The 24,425-nt window shown below is 38.4% G+C and overlaps 1 protein-coding gene across 1 annotated transcript in view; it reads right to left on the bottom strand.

The window, feature by feature from the left end:
• Positions 1-9,215: 9,215 nt before the first annotated feature.
• The window catches only part of slc20a1b (solute carrier family 20 member 1b), a 34,299-nt gene continuing 19,089 nt past the window's right edge, over positions 9,216-24,425 (bottom strand). Inside the window, exons 6-11 of the mRNA XM_057818880.1 lie at positions 24,164-24,283; positions 18,080-18,355; positions 15,151-15,709; positions 14,899-15,084; positions 13,022-13,106; positions 9,216-12,958 (exon numbers count right to left, since the gene is read on the bottom strand). Of these exons, the coding sequence (XP_057674863.1) occupies positions 12,794-12,958; positions 13,022-13,106; positions 14,899-15,084; positions 15,151-15,709; positions 18,080-18,355; positions 24,164-24,283 (1,391 nt within the window). The 3' untranslated portion in view covers positions 9,216-12,793. The remainder of the gene's footprint in view (positions 12,959-13,021; positions 13,107-14,898; positions 15,085-15,150; positions 15,710-18,079; positions 18,356-24,163; positions 24,284-24,425) is intronic.

The following is a 24,425-nucleotide window of genomic DNA, read 5'->3' as shown; positions in this document are numbered from 1 at the left end:
ATAAAAAAAAAAATAAGTTGCTGTTTTGGTCAAAAACGTATATGTTAAATATTGCTATTCATCCTGAAAATTTGGTGATTATCTCCGCATTTGGTGATTTAAAAGTGAAATCTGAGACCTTTATAGCCATTTTAAGTTGTGTTATACTTATATAGAAAATAATTACTCGGGATTTTATAAAGGAACGACTTTGACTTTTTTAAAGCCTCTGCTAGTGGAGACTCATATATGGCTAAGGTAGGTGCCTGTTTTGGTTTTAGGTCGGTAGCAGCTTTGGTTTTGAATATATTTGAATTTTAAGTTTTTGAAAATAGGCCTCCTACGAATCGGCCCTGTTTCCCGTGTCATGTCAATAGGTTATGAAGTCTGTGATGTAGTTATAGAAAATAAATGCAACATATAAATGATATATAAACTGAAACGTGCCAAAATGTCCGTAACCGAATAAAAGCAATCAGTCCCAATTAAATCCAGTTTACAGTAGTTACCCCAAAATGCGTCTAGGGGGTGACAAAGGCATTACAAATATAGGCAGGCAATCATGCCAATTCCCAACATGCATTTTCCTACGCTTCTGCACAGACTTTTGTATTTTATTACTTTTTTAGTTTTCTTAGTGACTGTTTCTTTTTCGTAACGCAGTATTTATATGTAACGAGTTTATAGTAAAGATGCACCGATACAGATACTAGTATCCGCAGGGGGCGCCGATCCAGTCCGAAATGCTGGTATCGGTATCGGCGAGTACCAACAAAGACGGCGCCGATACCATTTACCGGTCCATTATTATAACATTTGACCACAGCCTTTTTTTCCTCCTGGCGCTCACTACACTCCATCTCTGTGTTGTGTGATGACACGTGAACACCAAGCAGCTATCGCTATTGGCCAGCTCCAGACCAATGAGAGCGGGCCAATAGCCACTCCTAACCAATGACTGCTTTTTCATATGGAGGAAAAACAAACCAGGAGAAATGGCGGCGGTCGGGAAGTATTTCAAAATAGAAATCCCGTCGATTAAAATCAATGGCTGAGATGTGGAGTTAAATCGGCCAATTTCCATACCTCGAACCTGATAAAACATTTGAAGACGAAATGTGAACGAACACAACGAGTTTGAGCCTGCAAGAGCAGGACTGCTATCCAGAGGAAGGGTGCTGGACCGGAGCAACAATCTCTGGTCAGTTCACTGCGTCTACTTTTGTGTTTTACTGAAAGAAATGCCGCAGTAATTTGGGAACTGTTTCCAAAGTAGGGTTGCCACCTTTCAGAAATAGAAATAAGGGACTCCCCCCTCCCGAAAAAAAGGAGGCTAATAGACGGGATGCTGCGGTCAATTATTTTTATCTATAATTGTTAGCGTCCGCAAATGCGGAAGCAAGGTTGGAACTCGAAGCAGACAACAAGCGGGGGATACATACAAGGGTTTAATGATTGCAAACAAAAAATAACACGCGATTGTGGGATAGAAGAAATAACAAAAGGAGTCCGTGACAGCAGGTCGACGGAGCTCAATACTACAAACTCGAAGGTTAACTAAGACAATAGGCAGCGAGCCAAAAAGCCAAAATAAAAACACTCAAATACCTGCACAGGGTAGAGCTTACAAATGAGAGCAGCACACTAACAGAAAAAAAAACCAATTCAGGGGCGTAACAAGCAAATGTAGCGAGACCATAGTGCGAGATGTCAAATGGCGATCAGCAAGGCAAATATCTTTGAGATCACCTGTGCTTAAATGCTGCGCTGATGAGCCTGCATTGGATTCAGGTGCGACGTCAGGAACGCTCCACGACCAGCCCAGCAACAAAACACAATCTAACCAGCAGCAGAATGTGACAATAATTTCATGAAAGTTGCACTGTTTGGCCTTTGAGAGGTTTTAAAAAAGTTTATTCAGTTCATTCAGAGTTTATTATTGTGAATTTATTTTTACTTTCTTACTGTTGGGCTCGCATTATACATGTTTTATTAATTTCACAAATGTAGCACTATTTTGGCCTTTGAGAGCCAAAGGTTTATTCAACTATTGTCTACTAGGGTTTAGTGTACTTTTTCCTATTTTGCAAAGGTAAGCAACAGCCTGACAAAGCCTTGTTAGCAATGATTTCACATCCAATTATGTAGCTCTTTGGGGAAAAAAAAAAAATATATATATATATATATATATATATATAAACGGGGTGGTATCGGTATGGTATCGGTATCAAAAAATGGTATCGGTGCAACACTAGTTTAGAGTTCATTATTTTCAAATTATCGTTCATTTAATATTCGCACTGTGAATGCACATGGTCTGCTCACATAACAAATCCCAAGTATCTCAATTTGAAGATAACTTATGGTCAATAAGCATATCGGAATTGCTAAGCTGTGACCAGCCCTTGTACTAAGACAGAAGGCATCTACATTTACTTTGAAGCTATTAGCTCAGAACATGTAATGAAAACCGATAGAGATATTATTCAATATCCTTTTAAAATCTTTTCATTGGCCAATAATATTGGACAACTCTAATTTAAGTGAGTATATTATTTTCATAAAATCTTATCGGCACAGTACCGGCATTGGCCGACACTACAGAATCGCCCAAAAATTGTATTGGTGCAACTCTACTAATAGGTAGTGTTTAGTGCTGCAACGATTAATTGATTGACTCAAGTAATTTGATTAGGAAAAAAAGCGAATACAATTTTGCTGCTTTGAGGATTCGTTCAATTAGAATGGCGTTTTAATGGTTTGTTTTGAAAGTGTTTCCATTTTGTTTTATTGATTGGGTGGATACACTGCTCTCTAGTGGCAACAGTGAATATGACAAAATTCATTTAACATGGCTGAAACCATCTGCTCCCTGTTAAGACCAACATAAGTTTTTGTAGCGCTAATGTTTTTTTTTATGCATTCTTAATTTAGTTTATTGGTATATTTAGCAGTTTTTTTGTGGGAATATGTGTTTGAAAGATTTTTTAAGAGCTTTGTAAAACAAAAGTTAGAATTTTATAGCATTTAAGCTCGAGGACCCTTGCTATGCAAGTTAGCCAATTGTTCTTTTGTTCTATACTTAGATCCTCATTCATTAATTTTTTTTTGGTTGAACATCCATCGTCGCCAGTGCCAGCAAATGAGTTAATTAGTGTGATTGTTGTCGTTTCAGCAGTGGAGGTGAAGACTGAGGATTCATCCAGTGATGAATCAGGTGAACAAAATAAAATCAGGAAAAAATATTTGTCATCAATGACCCTGATCAGTTTGCTTTCTCCACAGAGGAAGTACAGGTCGAGCTTTTGAGTGACGCAGCAGGTGAGCGCAACACGTGCCGGGATGCCGCACTCGTGCAGAGATCTCCCACATTACATAACACGCCCTCTGTTCCTCCTGCAGAGGGAGGACCCAGCTCTTCTGACGCAGGGGCTGCAGAGAAGGGTAAGAACGGCTTCGACCTGTAGGTGGCACCCGAACCCACTTTTGAGAAAGTCCAGTGTTTTTCAGCTCCAGTGTGGAATTTCACATAGCCTTGCTTGTGTTTTGGCGCAGATTCAAAGTGTCAGTCCGCAGAGGTGATGGTGGCAGATGGTGAGAAGCGCATATTTAACTTAGGAATGGTGTCAAGTTTTTAACTCATTGGCTGCCATTGACGGTGCTAGACGTCCAATCTATTTGCAGTGGGCTCCCACTTCAAATAGATTGGGCGTCTACTAGTGCTAAACTAATTGGTGGGAGGATGCATCTTGGCCAGAGGAAGAACAAATTTTATCTTTTAATTGGGTGCCATTGATGGCGCTAGTCACATCACATCAAAGACTAATGGTTTGCGTCATTGTCGCCCTTTAGAACAACAGCAACAGTCACCTACACAACCAGGGAGCACTTCAGGTAAGTAAAAGTACAAATAAAATGAGGTACAACTGAATTTTACACAACAAATCATATGTATAATTCTTAAAAAGTGACGATACAGAACACTAATAAAGATGAAATAGCACAATTGTTATACTAATGTAAAAAAAATGCGATAACTAGCAAATAAACCTGTCATAACTAGCTTGTAAAAATGTAATAATTTGTGTAAAAACATGACAACTAGCATCTAATAACGTGATAACTAGCATTTATAAGCATGAAAATTAGTGTAAAAATATGGTAGCTATCATGTAGAAACATTAAAAACACTGCAAAAATGTGATTGCATGTAAAAATAATTATGTAAAAACAAACGTGATAACTATCATGTAAAAATGTGGTATGTAAAAACATTTCAAAGTGTGACAATTAGAATGTAACAACATGATAACTAGCATTTAAAAACACATATAAAAACTTTGTAAACTCGTGTAATAATGTTGTAGCTATAATGTAAAAACATGAAAATTGATATGTAAAAACATTTTAAAACGTGTTAACTAGCATGTAAACCCGTCGTAACTAGCATGTTAAAATCTGAAAACTATCATTTAAAAACATTACTAGTATGTAAAAATGATAACTAGCGTTTAAAATCATGAAAATTAATGTAAAAATGTAGCTATAATGTAAAAACATGAAAATTGATATGTAAAAACGTAACCAGCCTTTTTTAACAATTTTCATGATAGTTAAGTAAAAACATGATAACTAGCATGTAAAAATGTGATATTATGTAAAAACATTTAAAAACATGACGACTAGCTTGTAAAAAGGAAAACTAGCATTTAAAAACATGAAAATTCATGTAAAAAGGTGAGAACTATATTCATCAAAAACAGTTAAAACATAATTAGCATGTAAAAAGGCTAAAACTATGTAAGAATGTGCTAGCATGTAAAAATGCAATAACTACCATGTAAAGACATTCAAAAATGTGATATGTAAAAACGTACTGATTTTTGTATGTGTGTGTGTGTGTGTGTGTGTGTGGCAACAATAAGCTATCGTAAATATTTTTTTTAATGACCGAAAATAGTCACTTGCCCTCTCAAGGGTTCAACTTTTGAACAGCTGTCTATTGTAGTGACCAAAAAGGTCAAACGGTAAAAGCAGTTGAAACATTTATGATTTAAAAAAAAAAGTTAATAGCGTTATTAGTATTTTAAATTAATTGAAAATAGCTGCAATAATATAAATAAGGTCATTTTGGGGCCCGGTGAGAAGATACTACATAATGTCATAGCAAACCAGCGTGACCACATGCAGTAAAAGTGACTGTCAGAGGTATAATGTGAGCTTATGCAATGCAGCACATTGTGAGGGGAAACTGGACGCAGCCGGTCTGGGTCAGCTGAAAATAGTCAAAAGCTTTTTATAGTCCTTGGCTGAGAACACTTTGCGGGGAGACTGGCTGCGAATGCCAGTTTTTCCACTGCCTTTGACGTCGAGCGCCGTCAATGAGTTACTTGATAACTTGTCTGGATTGATCCTGTAACTGTATTTACCGGTGTTAGTTTTACACGTGTACTTGCAGCTCGTGCGTAACAACATATTCTACCGCTCGTTTATGCAAAACCTGTTGAGTGAGCGTTAAATCCAAAGAGTTTACACGTGAGCCGCTTGCAGTGCTTGGAATTCAAGTTTTTTCTTTCCCTGCCAAACAGACGCACCTGAGTGAGGACACCAACAAGTGTAAGGAAGCACCAACCTAAATGAATGCTAAAAAGTCCAATTTAAAGTTGTGATTAAAAGTATTTTGTTTACTTGGACGAATAAAGCTGACATGAAAGCCAATAACCTCATTTCAGTGTCATATCTACACGTGCTGCATTTCCCCCCATGAAAGTAGGGGTGTGACAAAATATCGAAATGGTGATATGTCGTGATACTTTGTATCACCAAAGGTTATCGGTATGCTCCTGCCAAGAATCGAGATATCGTTTAAGAAGCCCCAGAGAATTCTGGTACTCCTACTAGTCCCAAGCAATGGCCGATATGGCCTCTCCCCCGGAAAACCCAGAAATGGCCAAAATGACCCAAGTGCTTAAGAATTGGCAAGTAGTTATACATTAACTTCAGACAAAATAACCACAATTAATGCTCCATGCCCCCGATTCAGTCCTTCTAAACTATAGACACAATTCCTGCATTACGTTCAAATTGCAGTTCTAAGACGCTTCTCCCCCCCCCCTTCAAAACAATGTACACATTTGGGCCATTTTTTCTGTCGTTGTGTGTGGAGTATAGGAGAAGTGATTTAAAAAATGTGTAAAAAGTGTCAAACTTAATAAATGAATGTAATTAAATAAATGTAGTTTGACTTGAACTGACAAATGTTTGGGCCGCAAACTAACAAATTTACATAGGAATGGTTGCTGTCTGTTGGACAACAACTTGCTAGTTCAAAAGCACTTCTGGATTTTTTTCGGAGGAGAGACCAAATCGGCCATTGCTTGGGAATATTAGGAGTATTTGTCTTGGGAAAGGCCGCGTCTGCCCCTGCTGGGTTTCCTAGTGTTAAAAAAAAAAAAAAAAAAAAGGGACCAACAAGTTGCTACCAAAATCTTCACACCATAATAGTGTCTCAGGTGACTAAGGCTGCCATTGAGGGTGCTCGATGCCCAATCCATTCAGACTGGGAGCATTCGTTCAATCGAAATAGGGCTGCAGCCAGGGCCGGCCCAGCCTATACGCAGACTATGCAGCTGCTTAGGGCCCCTGACCACTAGGGGGCCCCCAATTTGGCAGTTGTTTAATTTGTATTCTATTTTGTTTACTACAGTTTGCTTTATTTGACTTTTGTGAGTTTTGAGACTTGATTACAAGCTTTAAAAAATAAAAGTTCTTCCTTAACTTCTTTCTTCCCTCTTTTCGAAAAAGGTTTGGCGCTATCTACTGAAAGTACTGACAATCATTTGGGGTGAGAAATTTGAAGTATGCAGTGCAACAAAATCTGATTAATATACAAAATATGGATGTATGGGTTGGATTGCATGTATGGGTTTCACAGTACACTGTGACGAAATGGTGGGCCAAAAATATGGGCCTCTTTGCATTATTTTGCTTAGGGCCCCCAAATGGCCTGGGCCGGCCCTGGCTGCAGCTATCGATTATTTTAGTAGTCGATTAATCGATGAACTATTTATTTCGAATATTCAATTAATCGAATAAGGAACATAAAAAATTTTACCTGAGCTGAGCCTTACACAGTATATATATATATGTATATTAGGGCTGCAGCTATCGAATATTTTAGTAGTCGATTAATCGATGGACTAGTTAGTTCGAATACTCGAGTAATCGGATAAGGAACATGAAAAATTTAAATACCTGGGCCTCAAACGATATATATATATATATATTTTTTATGAGGATCTGTGTACAACAAAAGAACAATTGGCTAACTTAGATAGAAAAAGTCTGCTAGCTTAGATGTTATAAAATGCTAACTTTTTTTTGTTTTCATTTTACAATGCTCTTTACAAATTGTTCATATTCCCCAAAAAATGGCTAAATATACCTATAAACTAAATTACGAATGCATAAAAAAAAAACATTAGCTCAAACAAAAACTTAGCTTATGTTGGCCGTAACAGGGAGCAGTTGGATTCAGCCATGTGAAAAGAGGCAGACCAGAGGGCAGTGTATCCACCGTCATCAATAAAACTAAATGCAAACACTTTTAAAATAAACCATTACAATGCCACTTTAATTAAACGAATACTCGAAACAACAAAATTTAGTTCGAATATTTTTTTCTAATGGAATACTCGAGTTAATCGATTAATAGTTGCAGCACTATATATATATATATATATATATATATATATATATATATTAGGGGTGTCAAACGATTACAATTTTTAAGTTAATTACAGCTTGAAAATGAATCGCAATTCAAACCATCTATAAAATATGCCATATTTTTCTGTAAATTATTGTTGGAATGGAAAGATAAGACACAAGATGGATATATCCATTCAACATACGGTACATAAGTACTGTATTTCTTTATTATTACAATAAATCAACAAGATGGCATTAACATTGTTAAAGCGATCCATGGATAAGAAAGACTTGTAGTTCTTAAAAGATAAATGTTAGTACAAGTTATAGAAATTATATATCAAAACCCTGCTTCATGTTTTCGTTTTAATAAAATTTGTAAAATTTTCAATCAAAAAATAAACTAGTAGCCCGCCATTGTTGTCAATAATTACTTACACAATGCTCATGGGCGCCAGCAGAGGGAGCCAAAACTCCGAAAAACACAAGTACAGATTTCACTGTGCTGTCATTTTAATCTGTTTGAGAGGGGCATTTGTGCGTTAATTGCGTCAAATATTTTAACGTGATTAATTCAAAAATTAATTACCGCCCGTTAACGCGATAATTTTGATAGCCCAAATATATTTATATATATATATATATATATTTAATGTATAAAAAGAGGATCCATGTACAACAACAAAAGAACAATTGGCTAACTAACTTTCATAGCAAAAGTCCGATAGCTTAAATGCTATAAACTGCTAATGCTTTTTTACAATGCTTTTCACAAATGGCTCAGACATATATACCTTTAAACTAAATTACGAATTCATTCAAAAAAATCTAACTCAAAAACTTAGCTTATGTTGGTCTTAAAAGGGAGCAGATGGATTCAGCCATGTGAAATGAGGTAGCAGTGTATCCACCCAAATCAACAAAAATACATGCAAACTTTCAAAATAAACCGTTACAACGCCACTTTAAATTTTACTGCTTGGAGTATTCGTTTAATTTGAATCTTTTTTTCCTAATCGAATACTCGAGTTAATCGATTAATTGTTGCAGCACTCATTCTGTCCGATTTTCGGGGCATTTACAGGTTAATTGCTGTTCATTTCCTGTTGAGTTTGAGTCACTGCCAACTCATTTAGGTGATTCCCAGGTCACTTCCTGTTCTGTAACTCAAAACAAACAGGAAGTGACCTGTAAAATACCCCAAAATCAACAGGAAGTAACTGAAAATCAACTGGTAAATGGCCCAAAATGACCTCATTGCCTGGCATTGGCTGCCACTGACGTCCCATCCGTTTGAAGTGGGAGGGATGGCAGCGAATGAACGTTCGTTCATTCGCTGCCACCCTCCCACTTCAAATGGATTGGACGTCTACTAGTGATAAACTCATTCCAATTCACAGCAGAAGCTTGTTTTTCTGTTTATTAGTTGTTTGTAAAATATCCTACAACGATTTCCTGACCAATGTATCAATCGTTGTATCGCGGGGTAACAAGAGGTTCCCACTCCCGCATGAAAGGTCAGAAAATTTCCACTCAGAACTCAACTTTTATTGTACAACTTAACCAAAATATTTCCTTTTCCATCCAGAATATGGTTCAGTGTGTTATGCCATGTGCATTTATTTAAATTAAAAACAATTCTTTGGTACCTAAAGGCAAATGAAATACTTTAAGGCAACTAGAGCATGAACAGGTGTGAAATGAATTCATACAGTTGTACAGATGGAATGCAACATATTTGTCCTCAAATTCATTCGAGAATATTTTTTTCAAGCAGTTGGACGACTGCCTGGAAGATTAAACCGAGGGTCGATAGCGTGAAGCTAAAACAGGAGTACAGAACATTCTTATTTTAACATACGGTTCAAGTAACAATATTGTTCAGTGTTTTAATAGCTGCACTGATACTTGAGGCTCAAAGTCTATCGGCATATCCTAAAAAAAACGTAACATGCCACACTTCGGAAATTTCTATAACACACGAACCGCTTGCATTGTCACCAACACAAGGCTGAAATGTACACTTAGTCAACCATTTCTTTAACTTTCTGTTGGATTGGGTGTAAATGGAAAAATATTTCTAACAGACACAAAATGTTCTCATTCCTACGGAAAAGGATTTGGGCCAGTGGAGAAAAGGAAAAAATTGTCAGCGGTCGGAATACTGAGAATAAAGTTCTAAAGTTGAGACTTAAGAGTCTTGGAAGTCTAAATTTTTAAGATTCCGACTTGTCTTAAGCCAGACTGACTTTACTTCGACTTAGGAGGAACTAAAGTCAAGTCTTGGCTTTATTCTCAGTATTCTGACTTGGATCAGAATACTGAGAATGAAATCTAGACTTCAGTTTAGTTTGGCTTAAGCCAAACTAGAGTCAGACTTGACATTAGTTCGACTTAAGTCTGACTTCAACTTAAGACAAGTCAGAATCTTAGAACTTTAGACTAAAGTTCTAAGATTCCAATTTGTCTTTAGTTAGGCTTAAGATGGACTTTGACTTAAGTCAAGTCTTGATTTCATTCTCAGTATTCTGATCCAAGTCAGAATTCTGACTTTAGCCTTAAATCGGAATCTTACAACTTTAGACTTAAGTCGGTCAGTCCAGCTTAAGGCAAAGTAAAGACAGTCCGACTTAAGCCGAACAAAAGTCAAGTCTTGACTTTATTCTCATTATTCCGACCCAAGTCAGAATTCTGACTTTGGTCTTAAGACAAGTCAGAATCTTAGAACTTTGGACTTAGTTGAAGTCTGACTAAGCTGGACTGACTTAAGTCAAGTCTTGACTTTATTCTCAGTTTTCCGACCCAAGTCAGAATTCTGACTTTAGCCTTAAATCGGAATCTTACAACTTTAGACTTAAGTCGAAGTATAACTTAAGTCCAACTAATGTCAATTCTGACAAATTGGTCAGTCCGACTTAAGTCGAACTAAAGTCAAATCTTGACTTTATTCCCATTATTCCGACCCAAGTCAGAATCTTAGAACTTTGGACTTAAATTGAAGTCTGACTAAGCCGGACTGACTTAAGTCAAGTCTTGACTTTATTCTCAGTTTTCCGACCCAAGTCAGAATTCTGACTTTAGTCATTAGTCTAAAGTTTTAAGATTCAGACTTGTCTTAAGCAGGACTGACTTTAGTTCCTTTCAAGTCAAACTAAGTCAGTCCGACTTAAGCCGAACTAAAGTCAAGTTTTGACTTTATTCTCAATATTCCGATCCAAGTCAAAACTCTTGACTTTTGTCTAAAAGTTCTAAGTCTCTGACTTGACTTAAGTCAGACTTGACATTAGTCGGTAAAGTCGGCTTGAGTCAAACAGTTGGTCTGACTTTAGTTCGGCTTAGGACAACGTGAAGTCAGTCTGATTTAAGTCGAACTTAAGTCAAATTTTGACTTTATTCTCAGTATTCCGACCCAAGTCAGAATTCTGACTTTAGTCTAAAGTTTTAAGATTCAGACTTGTCTTAAGCCGGACTGACTTTAGTCCTATTAAGTCAAACTAAGTCAGTCCTACTTAAGCCGAACTAAAGTCAAGTTTTGACTTTATTCTCAATATTCCGATCCAAGTCAAAACTCTTGAGTTTTGTCTTAAAGTTCTAAGATTCTGACTTGTCTTAAGCCGAAGTTTGACTTAAGTCACACTTGACATAAGCCGGACTGACTTTAACGACTAAGTCAAACAGTCAGACTGACTGATTTCGGGTCTGACTTTAGTTCGGCTTAAGTCAAACTAAAGTCAAATCTTGACTTTAAAGTCAGAATTCTGACTTGGGTTGGAATACTGAGAAAAGTCTCAAGTCTAAAGTTCTTAGATTCCGACTTGTCTTAAGCTGACAAGACAAGCTGACTTCAGTTCCTCTCAAGTCAAACTAAGTCAGTCCAACTTAAATCGGTCTGACTTATGTTCGGCTTAGGACAACATAAAGTCAGTCTGATTTAATTTGAACTTAAGTCAATTTTTTACTTTATTCTCAGTATTCCGACCCAAGCCAGAATTCTGACTTTAAAGTTTTAAGAGTCCGACTTGTCTTAAGCCGGACTGACTTTAGTTCCTCTTAAATCAAACTAAATCAGTTTTAGACTTTAATCTCAGTATTCCGATCCAAGTCAGAACTCTGACTTTTGTCTAAAAGTTCTAAGATTGCGATTTGTCTTAAGTTGAAGTCAGACTTGACATTAGTCGGTAAAGTCAGTCCGGCTTAAGTCTGTCTGACTGTAGTTCGGCTTAAGACAACGTAAAGTCAGTCTGACTTAAGTCAAACTAAAGTTAAATCAAGTTAACCCTTTATTCTCAGTATTCAGATTCAAGTCAGAATTCTGACTTTAGTCTTAAATTCTAATATTCCGACTTGTCTTGAGTCGAACTAAAGTAAGACCGACTTTATTCTCAATATTCTGACTTTAGTCAGCGCTGATTTGGTAACAATTCTGACTTTCCCAAAATTCTAAAATCCAGGTCACAATTCCCACTTAAGTCAATTCTGAGAATAAAGGCAAAAGTCAGATTTTAAAGTGACAATTCCAACCATTCCCCCCCCCCTTCACTAACCCTCATCATATTCCGTCCATTCCTCTTTAGCCAAAACGTTCAATTTGCTTTCTTCCATTTTCAAATGTAGTGAATACAACAGTTTCCCATCGTATGAGAGTCCTAACGTCAATTGAAAGTAGGGCAGAATCCTTCTCCACAGCAATAACCTTAATTCCATCTTAAAAATAACTCCTGCATCAATGTCAACTCCAGCGCTTTATAACAGGAACGTTACATTAGCAAGTCTAATACTGCATGTTAGTTGTTCTTTTTCTGAATTATGTAAAAAAAAAAAAAAAATCACTTGTATTTACAGAACTGTAAGAAAACAAAATTAGAAAAAAATAAGTGAGAACAAAGAACTGTAGATGTTCTCTATGGGAGGCCCGAGTGAAACAAGCAACACTTAGGCTGTTTACATGATGCAGCCGTGAACATGAAAGGTCCCATAAACAGCTCTAGGTATCCCCCCCTCCTTGACTGGAGGTAAGCTAAACGTATATGAACCCCGCCCGACTCCTCTCGGCGCACGCCGAAGCGGTCGTCTACTCTCTTCTCCCGGGGAGAGCGAGAAAGCATCACATGGTGTTTTTAAAGGCGTAAATAAAGATGGCCATAATGGCGGCGCTGATCAGACCCGAGATGGGCACGGTGACGAACCAGGCCATGAAGATGTTGCGGAAGAGGCGCCAGTCGACCGCTTTCCTGGAACGCAGCCAGCCCACGGCCACCACGGAACCCACCTGTGGAGAATGTTCCCGGTGAGTCTGGCGGACTTCCTGTTTACGCGACTAAATCCGGCTTACCTTGCAGTGGGTGGTGGAGACGGGCAGCCCGATGTTGGAGGCGACCACCACGGTCAGGGCCGATGCCAACTCGATGCTGAAACCGCTGCGGGAGGGAATCGAAAACTTACACTATGTACATTTTTTGCATTTCATGCTCAAACTGTTCATTTTTATAACCATTACAAGGCACTCATAGCCTGCCATTGACTGTGCTCGACGTCCAATCCACTACATTTTAGGCCTATTAATTCCTCAACAACGACAAACGGTAAGTTTTTGTTTATAACTTAACATTTTATCTGGGCATGCACAATACAGTGGTATGAAAAAGTATCAACCTTTTGGAATTTCTCACATTTCTGCTTAAAATAACCATCAAATGCGATCTTTATAAAAATCACACAGATGAAAAAACATATCTGCTTTAACTAAAACCGCGCAAACATTTATAGCAGTGGTTTCACATGTCGATTCACCAAATCCCTCGGAATTATACAATTAAGTTTTTTTTTTTTTTTTTTTTTTCCAAATTCAAAACTGATATGTCTAAGCTACCAAGCTAATGATTTGGAAAATTCCTGTTCAAAATTCTTCTCATTTTGACGGCATGATTAGTAAACAGGTCAAAATTTGAGACCACGCTGTCCATTGGTTTGTTGTATTCCCTCATACCAAGTGCGAGTCAACCTTCCACTGAGCAAACCAGTTCCTCCATCCATCAGATCCAGGACTAGTAGTTAAAAGTAGAGATGTCCCGATCGATCGGGTCCGATCACTTCATTTTCAAAGTATCGGAATCGGCAAAAAAATATCGGACATGCCTTTTTTACATATATATATATTTTTTTTAATTAAATCGTTTTCTAATTGTATTTAACGTTAGACATAATGTGTTACACTCTTCCAGAGTCTCTAGTTTAAGCTTAAGGTAGGGTTATCAAATTTATCGCGTTAACGGCGCGAATTTTTATTACATTTATCACGTTACAATATTTAACGCAATTAACGCATGCGCTGCACGACCCACTCACGCATTGTCGCGTTCAATCTATAATGGCGCCATTTTACCCATACAGTATAAAGAGCTAACAGGCAGAGTAAAATGAGTAGAGAGAATTTTGGCAGCCTTTGGAGCCTTTTTTTTTTAAATGGCTAAAGCCTTACAATCCCTCTCCCAACGATTAGAATAATCGTGGGAAGCAATGTGGGGAAGAAAGGTATTAGCTGATCTTTCTCTTAACACCCTATGTTATTTCCCAACGCAGAGAAGATATATGAATTGGTACCACGACGCAGTTATGCTTGCACTTCCCATCATGCATTTAGGCAGAAGTTAAATGGCTACAGTATCATTTACTGAAAGCTCAACAAATACACTAGATGGCAATATTTAGTCACAGTATACAAAGTCACATTTATCCTTTAAGAATTACAAGTCTTTCTATCCGTGGATCCCTCTCACAGAAAGAATGTTAATAATGTAAATGCCATCTTGAGGATTTATTGTCATAATAAACAAATACAGTACTTATGTACTGTATGTTGAATGTATATATTCGTCCGAGTTTTATTCATTTTTTTCTTAATGCATTGCCAAAATGTATATGATCGGGAAAAAATTAACGGGAATGATTGGAATTGAATCGGAAGCAAAAAAAAGCAATCTGTTCGGGAAATATCGGGATCGGCAGATACTCAAACTAAAACGATCGGGAGCAAAAAAAAAAAAACATGATCGGAACAACCCTAATTTTTAATAAATTGCCAAGCGAGACGCCGGCTAAGTAGAGTGAGGCAAGGTAGCGAGCGACTTTGAAAGCTAATTTTAAGAACAACTCTGGTTACTCAGTCATCTCCAATGACATGGCAACAATTTAAGAAAAAATAAGATATACCTTGAGGGAGTGATAGGGGTGAGGTCCCTGCCCATGGTCTGGATCACTCTTCGCCCCCACACCCACAGGCCCATGCAGATCCCCACGCCCCCGTAGAGCAGCAGCCAGATTGGCGTTTCTTGGTTGGACGTGATGCTGCCGCTGTCGTACACCAGCCAAAGCCCGACCAACGGACCGATGGCATTGCTGCGCGACGCAAAACGGAACAGTAAGTGCCTGAGGCGACACGTCACGACGAGCCGGTTGACAAACCTGACGTCGTTCCCGCCGTGAGCGAAGGACCCGAAACAAGCAGTGAGGATTTGTAGGAACTGGAAGAGCGTGGACACTTCGGGTTTGTCGGCGTCCAGTCCGTCCTCGTCCAAGGAACCCTGGGTACTGCCCGCGTCCTCCTTGCCCGCTTCCAGCGTGGCGTCGTCCTCGCCGAGGCCTTCGGGCGTGGCGTGCTCGGCCACGGCGTTGCAGTAGCTGGTGTAGCTGTCCATTCGTATGCGCTTCCTGTCTTGCCCCTGTCCGGGGACCCCGTCTTGGGGCTCGCCGTCTTTGTGCTTGAAGTCGGCGTGCATGCCGATGATGGCCATGGTGTATGACGTGTAGCTGTTGTTGCGGCGGATGGGCCGCTCGCCGCCTTCGCCCATGCAGTCGCCAACCTTTGCCAGGTGGAGCTTATGCAGCAGGTCCTTGTACAGGCCCGAGTCCTTGTGGACCGTGTGATACGTGCTGTAACCGTTGCTGGGGATCTGCGCTGGCCGGTTGTTGAATTGGACCTGATGCGGTCCGGTGACAGAACCGTTGCTGTGTTGCTTGGCAACTGCACAGAGAGAAAGCGAGAAGTGACGATTGACGATAATGAACGGCCAATCTTTTTGATTAGGAAGGGCTGGCAGCGATCGTGTTATAATTATACAAGCAATCTCCGGGATACGGACGAGTTCCGTTCCTACGCTGGAGACGTAACCTGAATTTCCGCTTAAGTCAGAATTAACCCTTTAGAAATTCCAAATAACTATCTAAAAAATCCAAAAGTATTGTATTTTGTTTAATAGTGGAGGATACACTGCCCTCTGGTGGCAGCGGTGGGTCTAGCAGGACTGTTGTTCAATACAGGAGCACTCAGACGTCTCACATGGATAAAGGATTGCTGCGCTCTGGTTTGGCCCACATTAGGCTGTAAGTTGTTTCAGCTAATATATGTTTGTGTATGAATTTGTAATTAATTTTACAGCTACAATTTACGTGTAAGCAATTTGCTATGAGAATTATTAATACGCTAGCATTTGTAGCATTTATTATAGCTGACTTTTGTGATGCAAATTAGGCTAATTTAACCAACCAAATTTACATATTGATCAGACTAGATGTCGTCTGAACACCAATCGTTTTGTGTCGAGTGTTTCATTGTTAAAATGCGTGTCGCTTTGAACAGGCGTGTACGCATGTGCGCTGCATGATGCCTACGTTGCCATCGCAACCTGTCAGATGTGCCTATAATTTGGCCCAGTCTGAACAGGCTTAGATCTGATTTAGACACTTGCTAAAAAATAGGTTGAACAGAAAGCTAGACTTGAGGAGGAATCAGATTGGAATCAATGCCTGCAGTCTGAACGCAGTCTAAAATGACAAACGTTCTGGTAGCTAGGTAGCTAGCTAGCTAAAGGTGTGTGAAATTTCCGATTCGGACGCTGAAGATTCGAGAACGATTCATAAACATCCATATTCCGATTATTTAAATATGCTAAGTAAAGGGGAACTAAAACAGTCTTCGGGACGCAATGAGGAACGGACCGAGAGTAATCATCCACAACTCATGCCGCTACATTTAAAAAAAAAAAAAAAAACACCGACAGCAACACCCAGTTGCTACAAACTTCGCCCACATAATGCTACAGTAGATATTACATATATAGAGAACTAGATGCGAAACGACAGACTTGCCGGCATTAGTAAACAGTTGTCATCTTAAAGCAGTAGACCTCTCAGGAAGGCTCTGTTGTAGCAAACCTTCCGAGCGAACCTAATTATCTTTTATCTAAAATACTCTTAAATCGGCAAAATCTTGACTTGAATCTATCTTTGAATGATGAAACAGTTTTAAAACTTTCACATGTCAAAAGTAGACAGAAGAGAAATTATTGAATAACTAGAGCAATTTTAACAACTTTAACGGTTGATTCAGAACTACTACAGTGGTACCTCTACATACGAAGTTAATTCGTTCCAGGACCTTGTTCGTAAGTCGAAATGGTCGTATGTCGAGCAGGATTTTCCCATAAGAATACATTATAATTCGGTCCACAGCCCGTAAAACCTACACTAAATCCTTAATAAACACAGCTGTTACTATTGCAAATAGCAATTACAAAGAGCAAAACAAATACATTAGGAATAAAAATCGCCGTAATAATAGTAATAATAATAATACCTGTAATAATGTAACAAATCGGGTTCTAACATGGCAGTCGTATTTTTTGTGTGGGGTACCTGAACGCACCGTGGGGCTAACGGCAGAGTGAGCGAGTGCAGATAAGATAAGTTTTCCTTTCACTTTTAACGTCCCATTGTTGCGGGCTGTTGGCGTGTGTTTTTTTTTTTTTTTTTTTGGCACAAGCTCTGAAATAAATTATTAAAAACCTGACGAGCTGGCGATGTCTTTAGCGATGGTTGTCAACTTTACTTATGACTGGCAAACGGAGGTCGGAGGAGTATTGTCAAGCAGTTCACGGACGCTCATATTTTCCATCGGTAAGCCTCACCTTTTTTCCTTTTTCACCACCTGCTTCAACATTATTGGAACCCATGTTGATTTCTCAAGAAAATCAGCCATGTGTGTGTCTTGCAGGAAAACAATGAAGTTGCAACGCTGTCAAATCGTCGTATTTCGAGCATTTCGCCAGATGCAGAAACAAAGTGCTGTGCATCAATAATCGATTTGTAATCGAATCGTAGCCTCTGAATCGTAATCGAATCGTGAGGTGCCCAAAGATTCCCAGTAGTAGCTGTCATAGGATGCTAACGCTATGATAACATCGTGTAAGAGTGACAATATCTGCAGTACGGAAATGTTTCGATTATTATTATTTGGATGGGTTATACTAAATAGATGAAATGTCCTTGAATTGATATTGTAACGTATTGATGTGAAATTCATGATTGACACTTATGACATTGTACTTATGCTTACCACCGTTTGAATTGTTGCACTCAGTTTCATCCGAATCTCCAATGTCAAACGCCACCTTGCGCTCTTTGATAGCATCGCCCTCGTCGCCGTCCCCGATGTTAAAAGCCACGTGACGTTCCTCGGAGACTGGCTGGGCCGCCGGGCTTTGGTCGGCGGCTGGGGCGGGCACTGCCGACGCCTCTTTGTCGGTCTGTTTGAGGATGGGACAATGGGGCTCTCTCAGCTCGCTCTTCTCCATCAGGGGGCTCTCCGAGGGGCTGGCAGATTTGATATCCCCTAGTGAGAGGAAAGGTTAAGTGAGATATTGCTTAGGATTCAACCAAACATAATTGAAGGCCGTGGGGTTCATTTCACAAAAACACATAATGGTGTTTAAAAAAAGATCAGGTGGCAAGGTTATATTTACTGTAGCTCTTATGAAAACGATCTCGTGTCTTACGTGATAAGTGTTTGTACATTCAATGTGACCCAGAAACAGCAGGGGAGGGAACGTTTTCATGCTCAAAGGCAACCTTTTTTTAACATAGGTAGTTGAGGACATGGTCATTTAAAAAGTTACTTTGGCAACTTTAAAGGGCGCTCATTTAACTCATTATTAGGGTTGTCCTGATCTCGTATTTTTGCACTGAATCCGAGTCACCTGATTTTTAGAATTTACAGTCCAGATACGATACCGAAAAACAAAATGTTTCGCGGAGTATAAAATGTATAGGGTGGGAAACACAGACAAGGCTGAAAAAGCAGTTTCTGCTCTTGCACCCCTCTTTGAGATAAACTGCTGTATTTTAAGCCAAAAGAACTGTTGTGTTTGATAGTGGTTCTTAACGGGGGTTCGATGAGTAAGCCTCAGGGGTTCGGTGAAGGTTAAGAAACGCCGAGCCCTATTTTGTACGCTGACTAAATCTCGGCATAGTAGCGTTTTAGACCAGGTGTTGGACTAGTTTGCCCATAATTTACAGGCTTTATTCCATTTCTTTCAAATGCTAGCCCTCTATCAAATCGGAGAAATCAGTTTGCTCAGTGGAAGGTTGCCTGGCACTTGGTATGAGGAAGTATAACAAACCTAGAGACACCATGAACTGGGCAGTTATTTTAAAAAATTGCGTCATTTTACGCCTTGAAAAAAATACGTGATGCAAGGATACGACAATGAAATTAGACGGTAGACATGAAAACAAAAAAAAAAGGAACATGTGTGAATTGAAATTAGTTTTCATATACCAACGTGAAAATAAACGGCAAAAGGCATATTATTTGTAGCAACTACTCTACCTCTGAGCCATGGCACCCCCATTCGTAATTCGTAAAAAAATGGCTTTATTATGAAATTCCGAAGGGTTCTATGAATGCACCTGTGAAACCCGTGGGGTTCGGTACCTTTAGTAAGGCTAAAAACCACTGGTCTACATGCTGCCATAGCAGATTCATTGCGCATTAAGTCCAAGAACTATTTTTAATTTTTTCGTTTTACCCTGGAAACCCCAGTATACAGACGTCGCGCGACCGCTTTTGTTTCAACCTAGCCATAAAAAGACGGTAAGTAATATTTATTATTCGAAATGTCTGTCATTTTTAGCTTTGAATCATTAATTGATGTCAATTATTTAGTAAAAAAAAACTTTAAAAAATAATTCACTCCCATATTTTAAACTTTTAAACAAATTACGTCACAATGAAAAAAATGGTGTCCGTAAATAAGTCACAGATATCTACATCATAACTCTCACTTAATTCCATTTTTTTTTTGTTACTATCACATTTTCCCTGATATGATAGATGATAAATAATCGATCCAAACAAAGACAAAATTGGAAAAAAAAAAAATGTTTAAAAGGGTAAATCTAAGAACATCTCGACCACTCCTTGATGTCTGCGATTTCTGCATCGCGACCCTCGTTATATTACCATGTTTCACCCATAAAATCCTCCAAAAATCCGGCTGTGGCCATTCACATTGGTGTCTTGACACCCGGTGATAAATGTTACATGGAGTTTTTTAATCGAAAAAAGGTAAGTGCGCGATAATTTCGTTAAAATCATGGCGTCTTTAATTATGCTCTCTCATGCTCTCGCCTCCAGTTTTGCTGTTTAAAAAAAATATATATATATATATTTTTTTTTAAAATGCCATCCTGTTCAAATTTTCCCCCCCCCCCAAAAATTGAGATTTTAAGCTTTCCAATGATGTATCACCCATGCATATAGGACAGTTTTGAAATTTGGGGGTCTCAGAGCGGAACTTCAAGTCACCTGAGTGTTTTCCGCCATATATGTGTGTATCTTTTGGCAATGGCATTGTTTTTCTGGATTTTGTTACTTTTTACCCTTAAAAAGTTAAATATATATAAATTAGGCCTGAACGACATTGGGGGAAAAAAATAAAAAAATAAAATAAAAATCAACATTGCAATATATATTTCCAAGGCCATTCAAATTCACTAACGCTGCAACAGCACACTTAACAATGATTAACATATTTGTGCCTTTGATCGTACAGCTCCCAAGAAGACTCTGGCCGGATCAAAGCTACAAACCTGTCAATCATTGTTAACTTTTAGTACCAACGCCAGCTGCGCTGGTGACCAAGAAAATGGAGGGTGCGAGGCCAACCCGATTTCAGACAAGGTGATCGGATTGGGGCATCCCTACTCATTATGGCTAGAGGTGCAACAATCAATCGATTAATCGACTAAGAGTGTGACAATATCTCGATACAGCGATATATCGCGATATTTTGCAACCCAATGGGTTATCGATATGCTCCCGCCAAGAATCGATACTTTTATTTAACATATTAGCCATACAATGGAGTATGGATGCTGTAAACTGCTCAATGTTTGTTGAGCAATTCCTTGGCGGTCCACTAAGGACGCTCGGGAGTATCGGTGAGGGTAAAGTGCGCACAAGTTGTCTAGAGAAGAAGAGAGGAAGCTCCAAGTGGGTTGAAAAAATAAAGCTCTGTGAGAACGATGGAGGAAAAAATGAGAAAAATATTGCTACAAATCACACATGGGGACACACTTTAGATTTTACACCAACAAGAAAGGAAGTAAGGTGAACAAGGACTTTGCTGTATGCAAGACTTGTCTAAGAAAAATAAGTTTCACTGGGAGCTGGTGACGTAGTAGACACCGGAGTTTGTGAGCTTCGCTTTCATCACTTGAGGTATGAAAGTTTTGCAATGTAATTGACTTTTTAATTTACATGCATTATTTTGATGACATTTGGTGTTGAATGATATAAAATAAATCAGGACCCTAAACTGGATGAAAATGAATATCGAACAAGCCCACATGAATTTACCGATTTATTTGAGAACCAATTTCCATCTAGTTTACTACACAAACTGTTATTACTGTCTTTTTGATACAATAAGCTATAAAAATGGTTTGAATAGGTTCCAAGATATATAAAGAGATGTGCATGATAATTAATGTAGCCTACATATTAAAAATAGGTAATTATTGATGTAGCCTACATATTAAAAATAGGTAATTATCGAATTTTTAATTTCTATACATTCAATTCATATTTTTTCTTAAATTCAATACTTCCAACACAAAAAAATCAGGATTTCAACTCAAACGCTATGAAGTAGCTAATATTTTTTGTTTTATTTTGTTGTTTTTAAGGTGAGGAAGACTGTGACTGAGCAAGTCTGACATCTTAAATGCTGAAGCAGATAGCGGAAGTGCTCAAACCAAGCAACCAAGGTCATATACGAAGAAAAGACCCACCAATTTTATCATTGCCCCACTCCAAGCTCAACTGCTGACACCTACGGCACTTTTTATTTATTTATTTTTTTAAAGATTTTAAACTTCAAAGAAATTAAGGGGGCCACTCATCATGATCTCTCCAAGCGATATCAGTGGTCGTGGTTGGTTTCCTCTATATGTGCAGGGGCACAATTTGCAGTAGATTTATATTTTACAGCAATGTTGCACAGAAAAGGTGTCACTGTTTAATAAATGACTTAAACAGTATTTTTTTCCTATTTTTAAATATCTTTTTTCCCCCCTTTTTTTTCGTTTCAACAGTTGTATCGTAGAATGTCATGTATCCAATTTCTGACCAATATATCAATAATCGCTGTATCGTGATATAATCGTTATCGTGAGCCTTGTATCGCGAATCGTATCGTATCGTGAGGTGCCCTGAGGTTCCCACTCCTATAATCGACAACTGTTTTGATAACCAATTAATCGTTTAGGACCTTCTTCACCTTAAACTTGTCTAAATTCTGAAATTAAAACATAACTTTAGTTGTAAATATCATATTTCTTCATTATATTTTTGTTAAGTCAAAGTAGGACATGACCAAAAATCTGCTTTTACTTTGGAAAACAATTCACATTTTTACCAATCTTACAGTCTAAGGTAGCTTCCTAATAAGGCTGCAACAACTAGTCAATATAGTTGCCAACGAATTTCATAATCGATACAGTTGTAGGCTAAAGTTAAGTCAGGAAGCTGTAATAAAATCTTTTTGAAGGAAATAGTAAATTGTGAAGGTAATTGAAAAAAAGTGACTTATCAGATTAGTCGTTCGTCCATTTAATCGATTATGAAAATAAAAGTTTCAGCTCCATTTATGGCTATGACTTTCAATTTACACTTTTTCATCTGTGCGATTTTGACAAAGATGAGATCACATTTGACAGTGATTTTATGCGCAAATGTAAGAAATTCCAAATGGTTCAGATACTTTTTCATACCACTGTATAATTATTATTAAGTAAAAAATAATAATACTGCATTGAGACCTGGCTTCTGCACATTTTGTGTCAAGTCGGCCACACTTGTATTGAATATGTCGTCTCAGTGCCATTGAATAGGTGTACAGTTTGGTAGCCGTTTTCATCCTTCTTCAGTCAATTTAAATGAGTTCATCACTTGTGAATGTCCATTTTGGAAATAAAAAGAGCGGGCAAATGTTGAGCAAGCCAGATTAAACAACAGCTGAGGACTTTCTGATCTACCAGTGTGGATTCAGACTGACAATATTGGGAGCAGTTGGCCACATTGCGTCATCCCAACCAGCCCAAACCGGAGCCGAGGCAGGCTGTAACCAGCAAACCTCATGTCATGCGCGTCGCAAATATTGTGTCAAACCTTTAAATCGACTACAACTTGGTAGTTACCTTGAGACTCTTAAAACAGCGTCTGAAACAATCATTCCCGTGCAAATGAGATAAAAGGCCAATTCAATTAAACAAAGTATGGCTTGTGATTAGAGTAATAAGGGGAAAAAATCTATTACAATATGGGTAGTTTTATATCACGATATGGCTATGCATATTTCTAATTATTTGGTGAAAAATTATACAACAGTTATGGTAGATTTTCCCCCTCACCTATCTTGCCACAAATGTTAAATGTATCAAGTAGTGCTGCAACCTAAAACTATCAAGTGTAAACATAGGCAGCACACGAGGATGCATATTTTTGCTCAAATATAAAGATATCTAATTATAAACTAATACTTGTCACGAGGGGTTTTGACTTTTGAAACTGCTGTATATTGAGTTAGCATAATATTGATATTGGGACAAATTGTGTTGTCTTTGTTCATTGTGGATTATATACATCTTGGGTTAGTGTTACTCAATTGACGAAATTTACATGGACGCATTCAGATTAAAGATCTGATCGGAATGAAAATGCATCATTTACACACACAACAAGGACTATTCTGACCAATATTTTATTCTGAACGAGGTGGTTTATGCAGATTTACAATCCGATCAGTCGGCATGAAAACACATCAGTCGGCGCATGTCAAAATAATTAAGTCTGACTGCTAATCGGATCAATATTTTTAGTGTCAATGAAAACGGTGTATCCGATGATAATAATAAAAAATTGTCACTGTAAATGTAGCTAATGTTGCAAGTCTGTGCAAATCGGGCGCCATTTGCTAAACAAAATATGCAATGCATGAACAGGTCTATTTATTGTGATAATGACCATAGACATGTAAAATGTCGATAGAAAGTTGTTTGTTCTGGCGATATATATCATTATATGTACAATATAATTAGTTAAAATGATGTAAGCCAAACTCATGCAGATCAGACTTACGTTCAATCTTCTTCTTCAGGCGCGGGCAAACGATGAACCAGACCACAACGGCTGTTAGCAGCGCGCAGCCCAGCGAGATCAGAAGAACGCCCCACCAGGGGAGCTTGTCGAATCCCAGCACTGGAGGACAACCGGACGCAGGGACGAGACAGAAATGGGAGGGGGAGAAAAAGCAGGTTTTTAAACAAACAGGCAGCGGGAGCCACCATTTTTAATAGACATCTGACACATTTGATGAATAGGGGTCTTGAGTGTAGTTGTA

The sequence above is a fragment of the Corythoichthys intestinalis genome, chromosome 17 (assembly GCF_030265065.1).
Source record: "Corythoichthys intestinalis isolate RoL2023-P3 chromosome 17, ASM3026506v1, whole genome shotgun sequence".
NCBI lineage: Eukaryota > Metazoa > Chordata > Actinopteri > Syngnathiformes > Syngnathidae > Corythoichthys > Corythoichthys intestinalis.
This window is presented reverse-complemented; position numbering and strand designations above follow the sequence as displayed.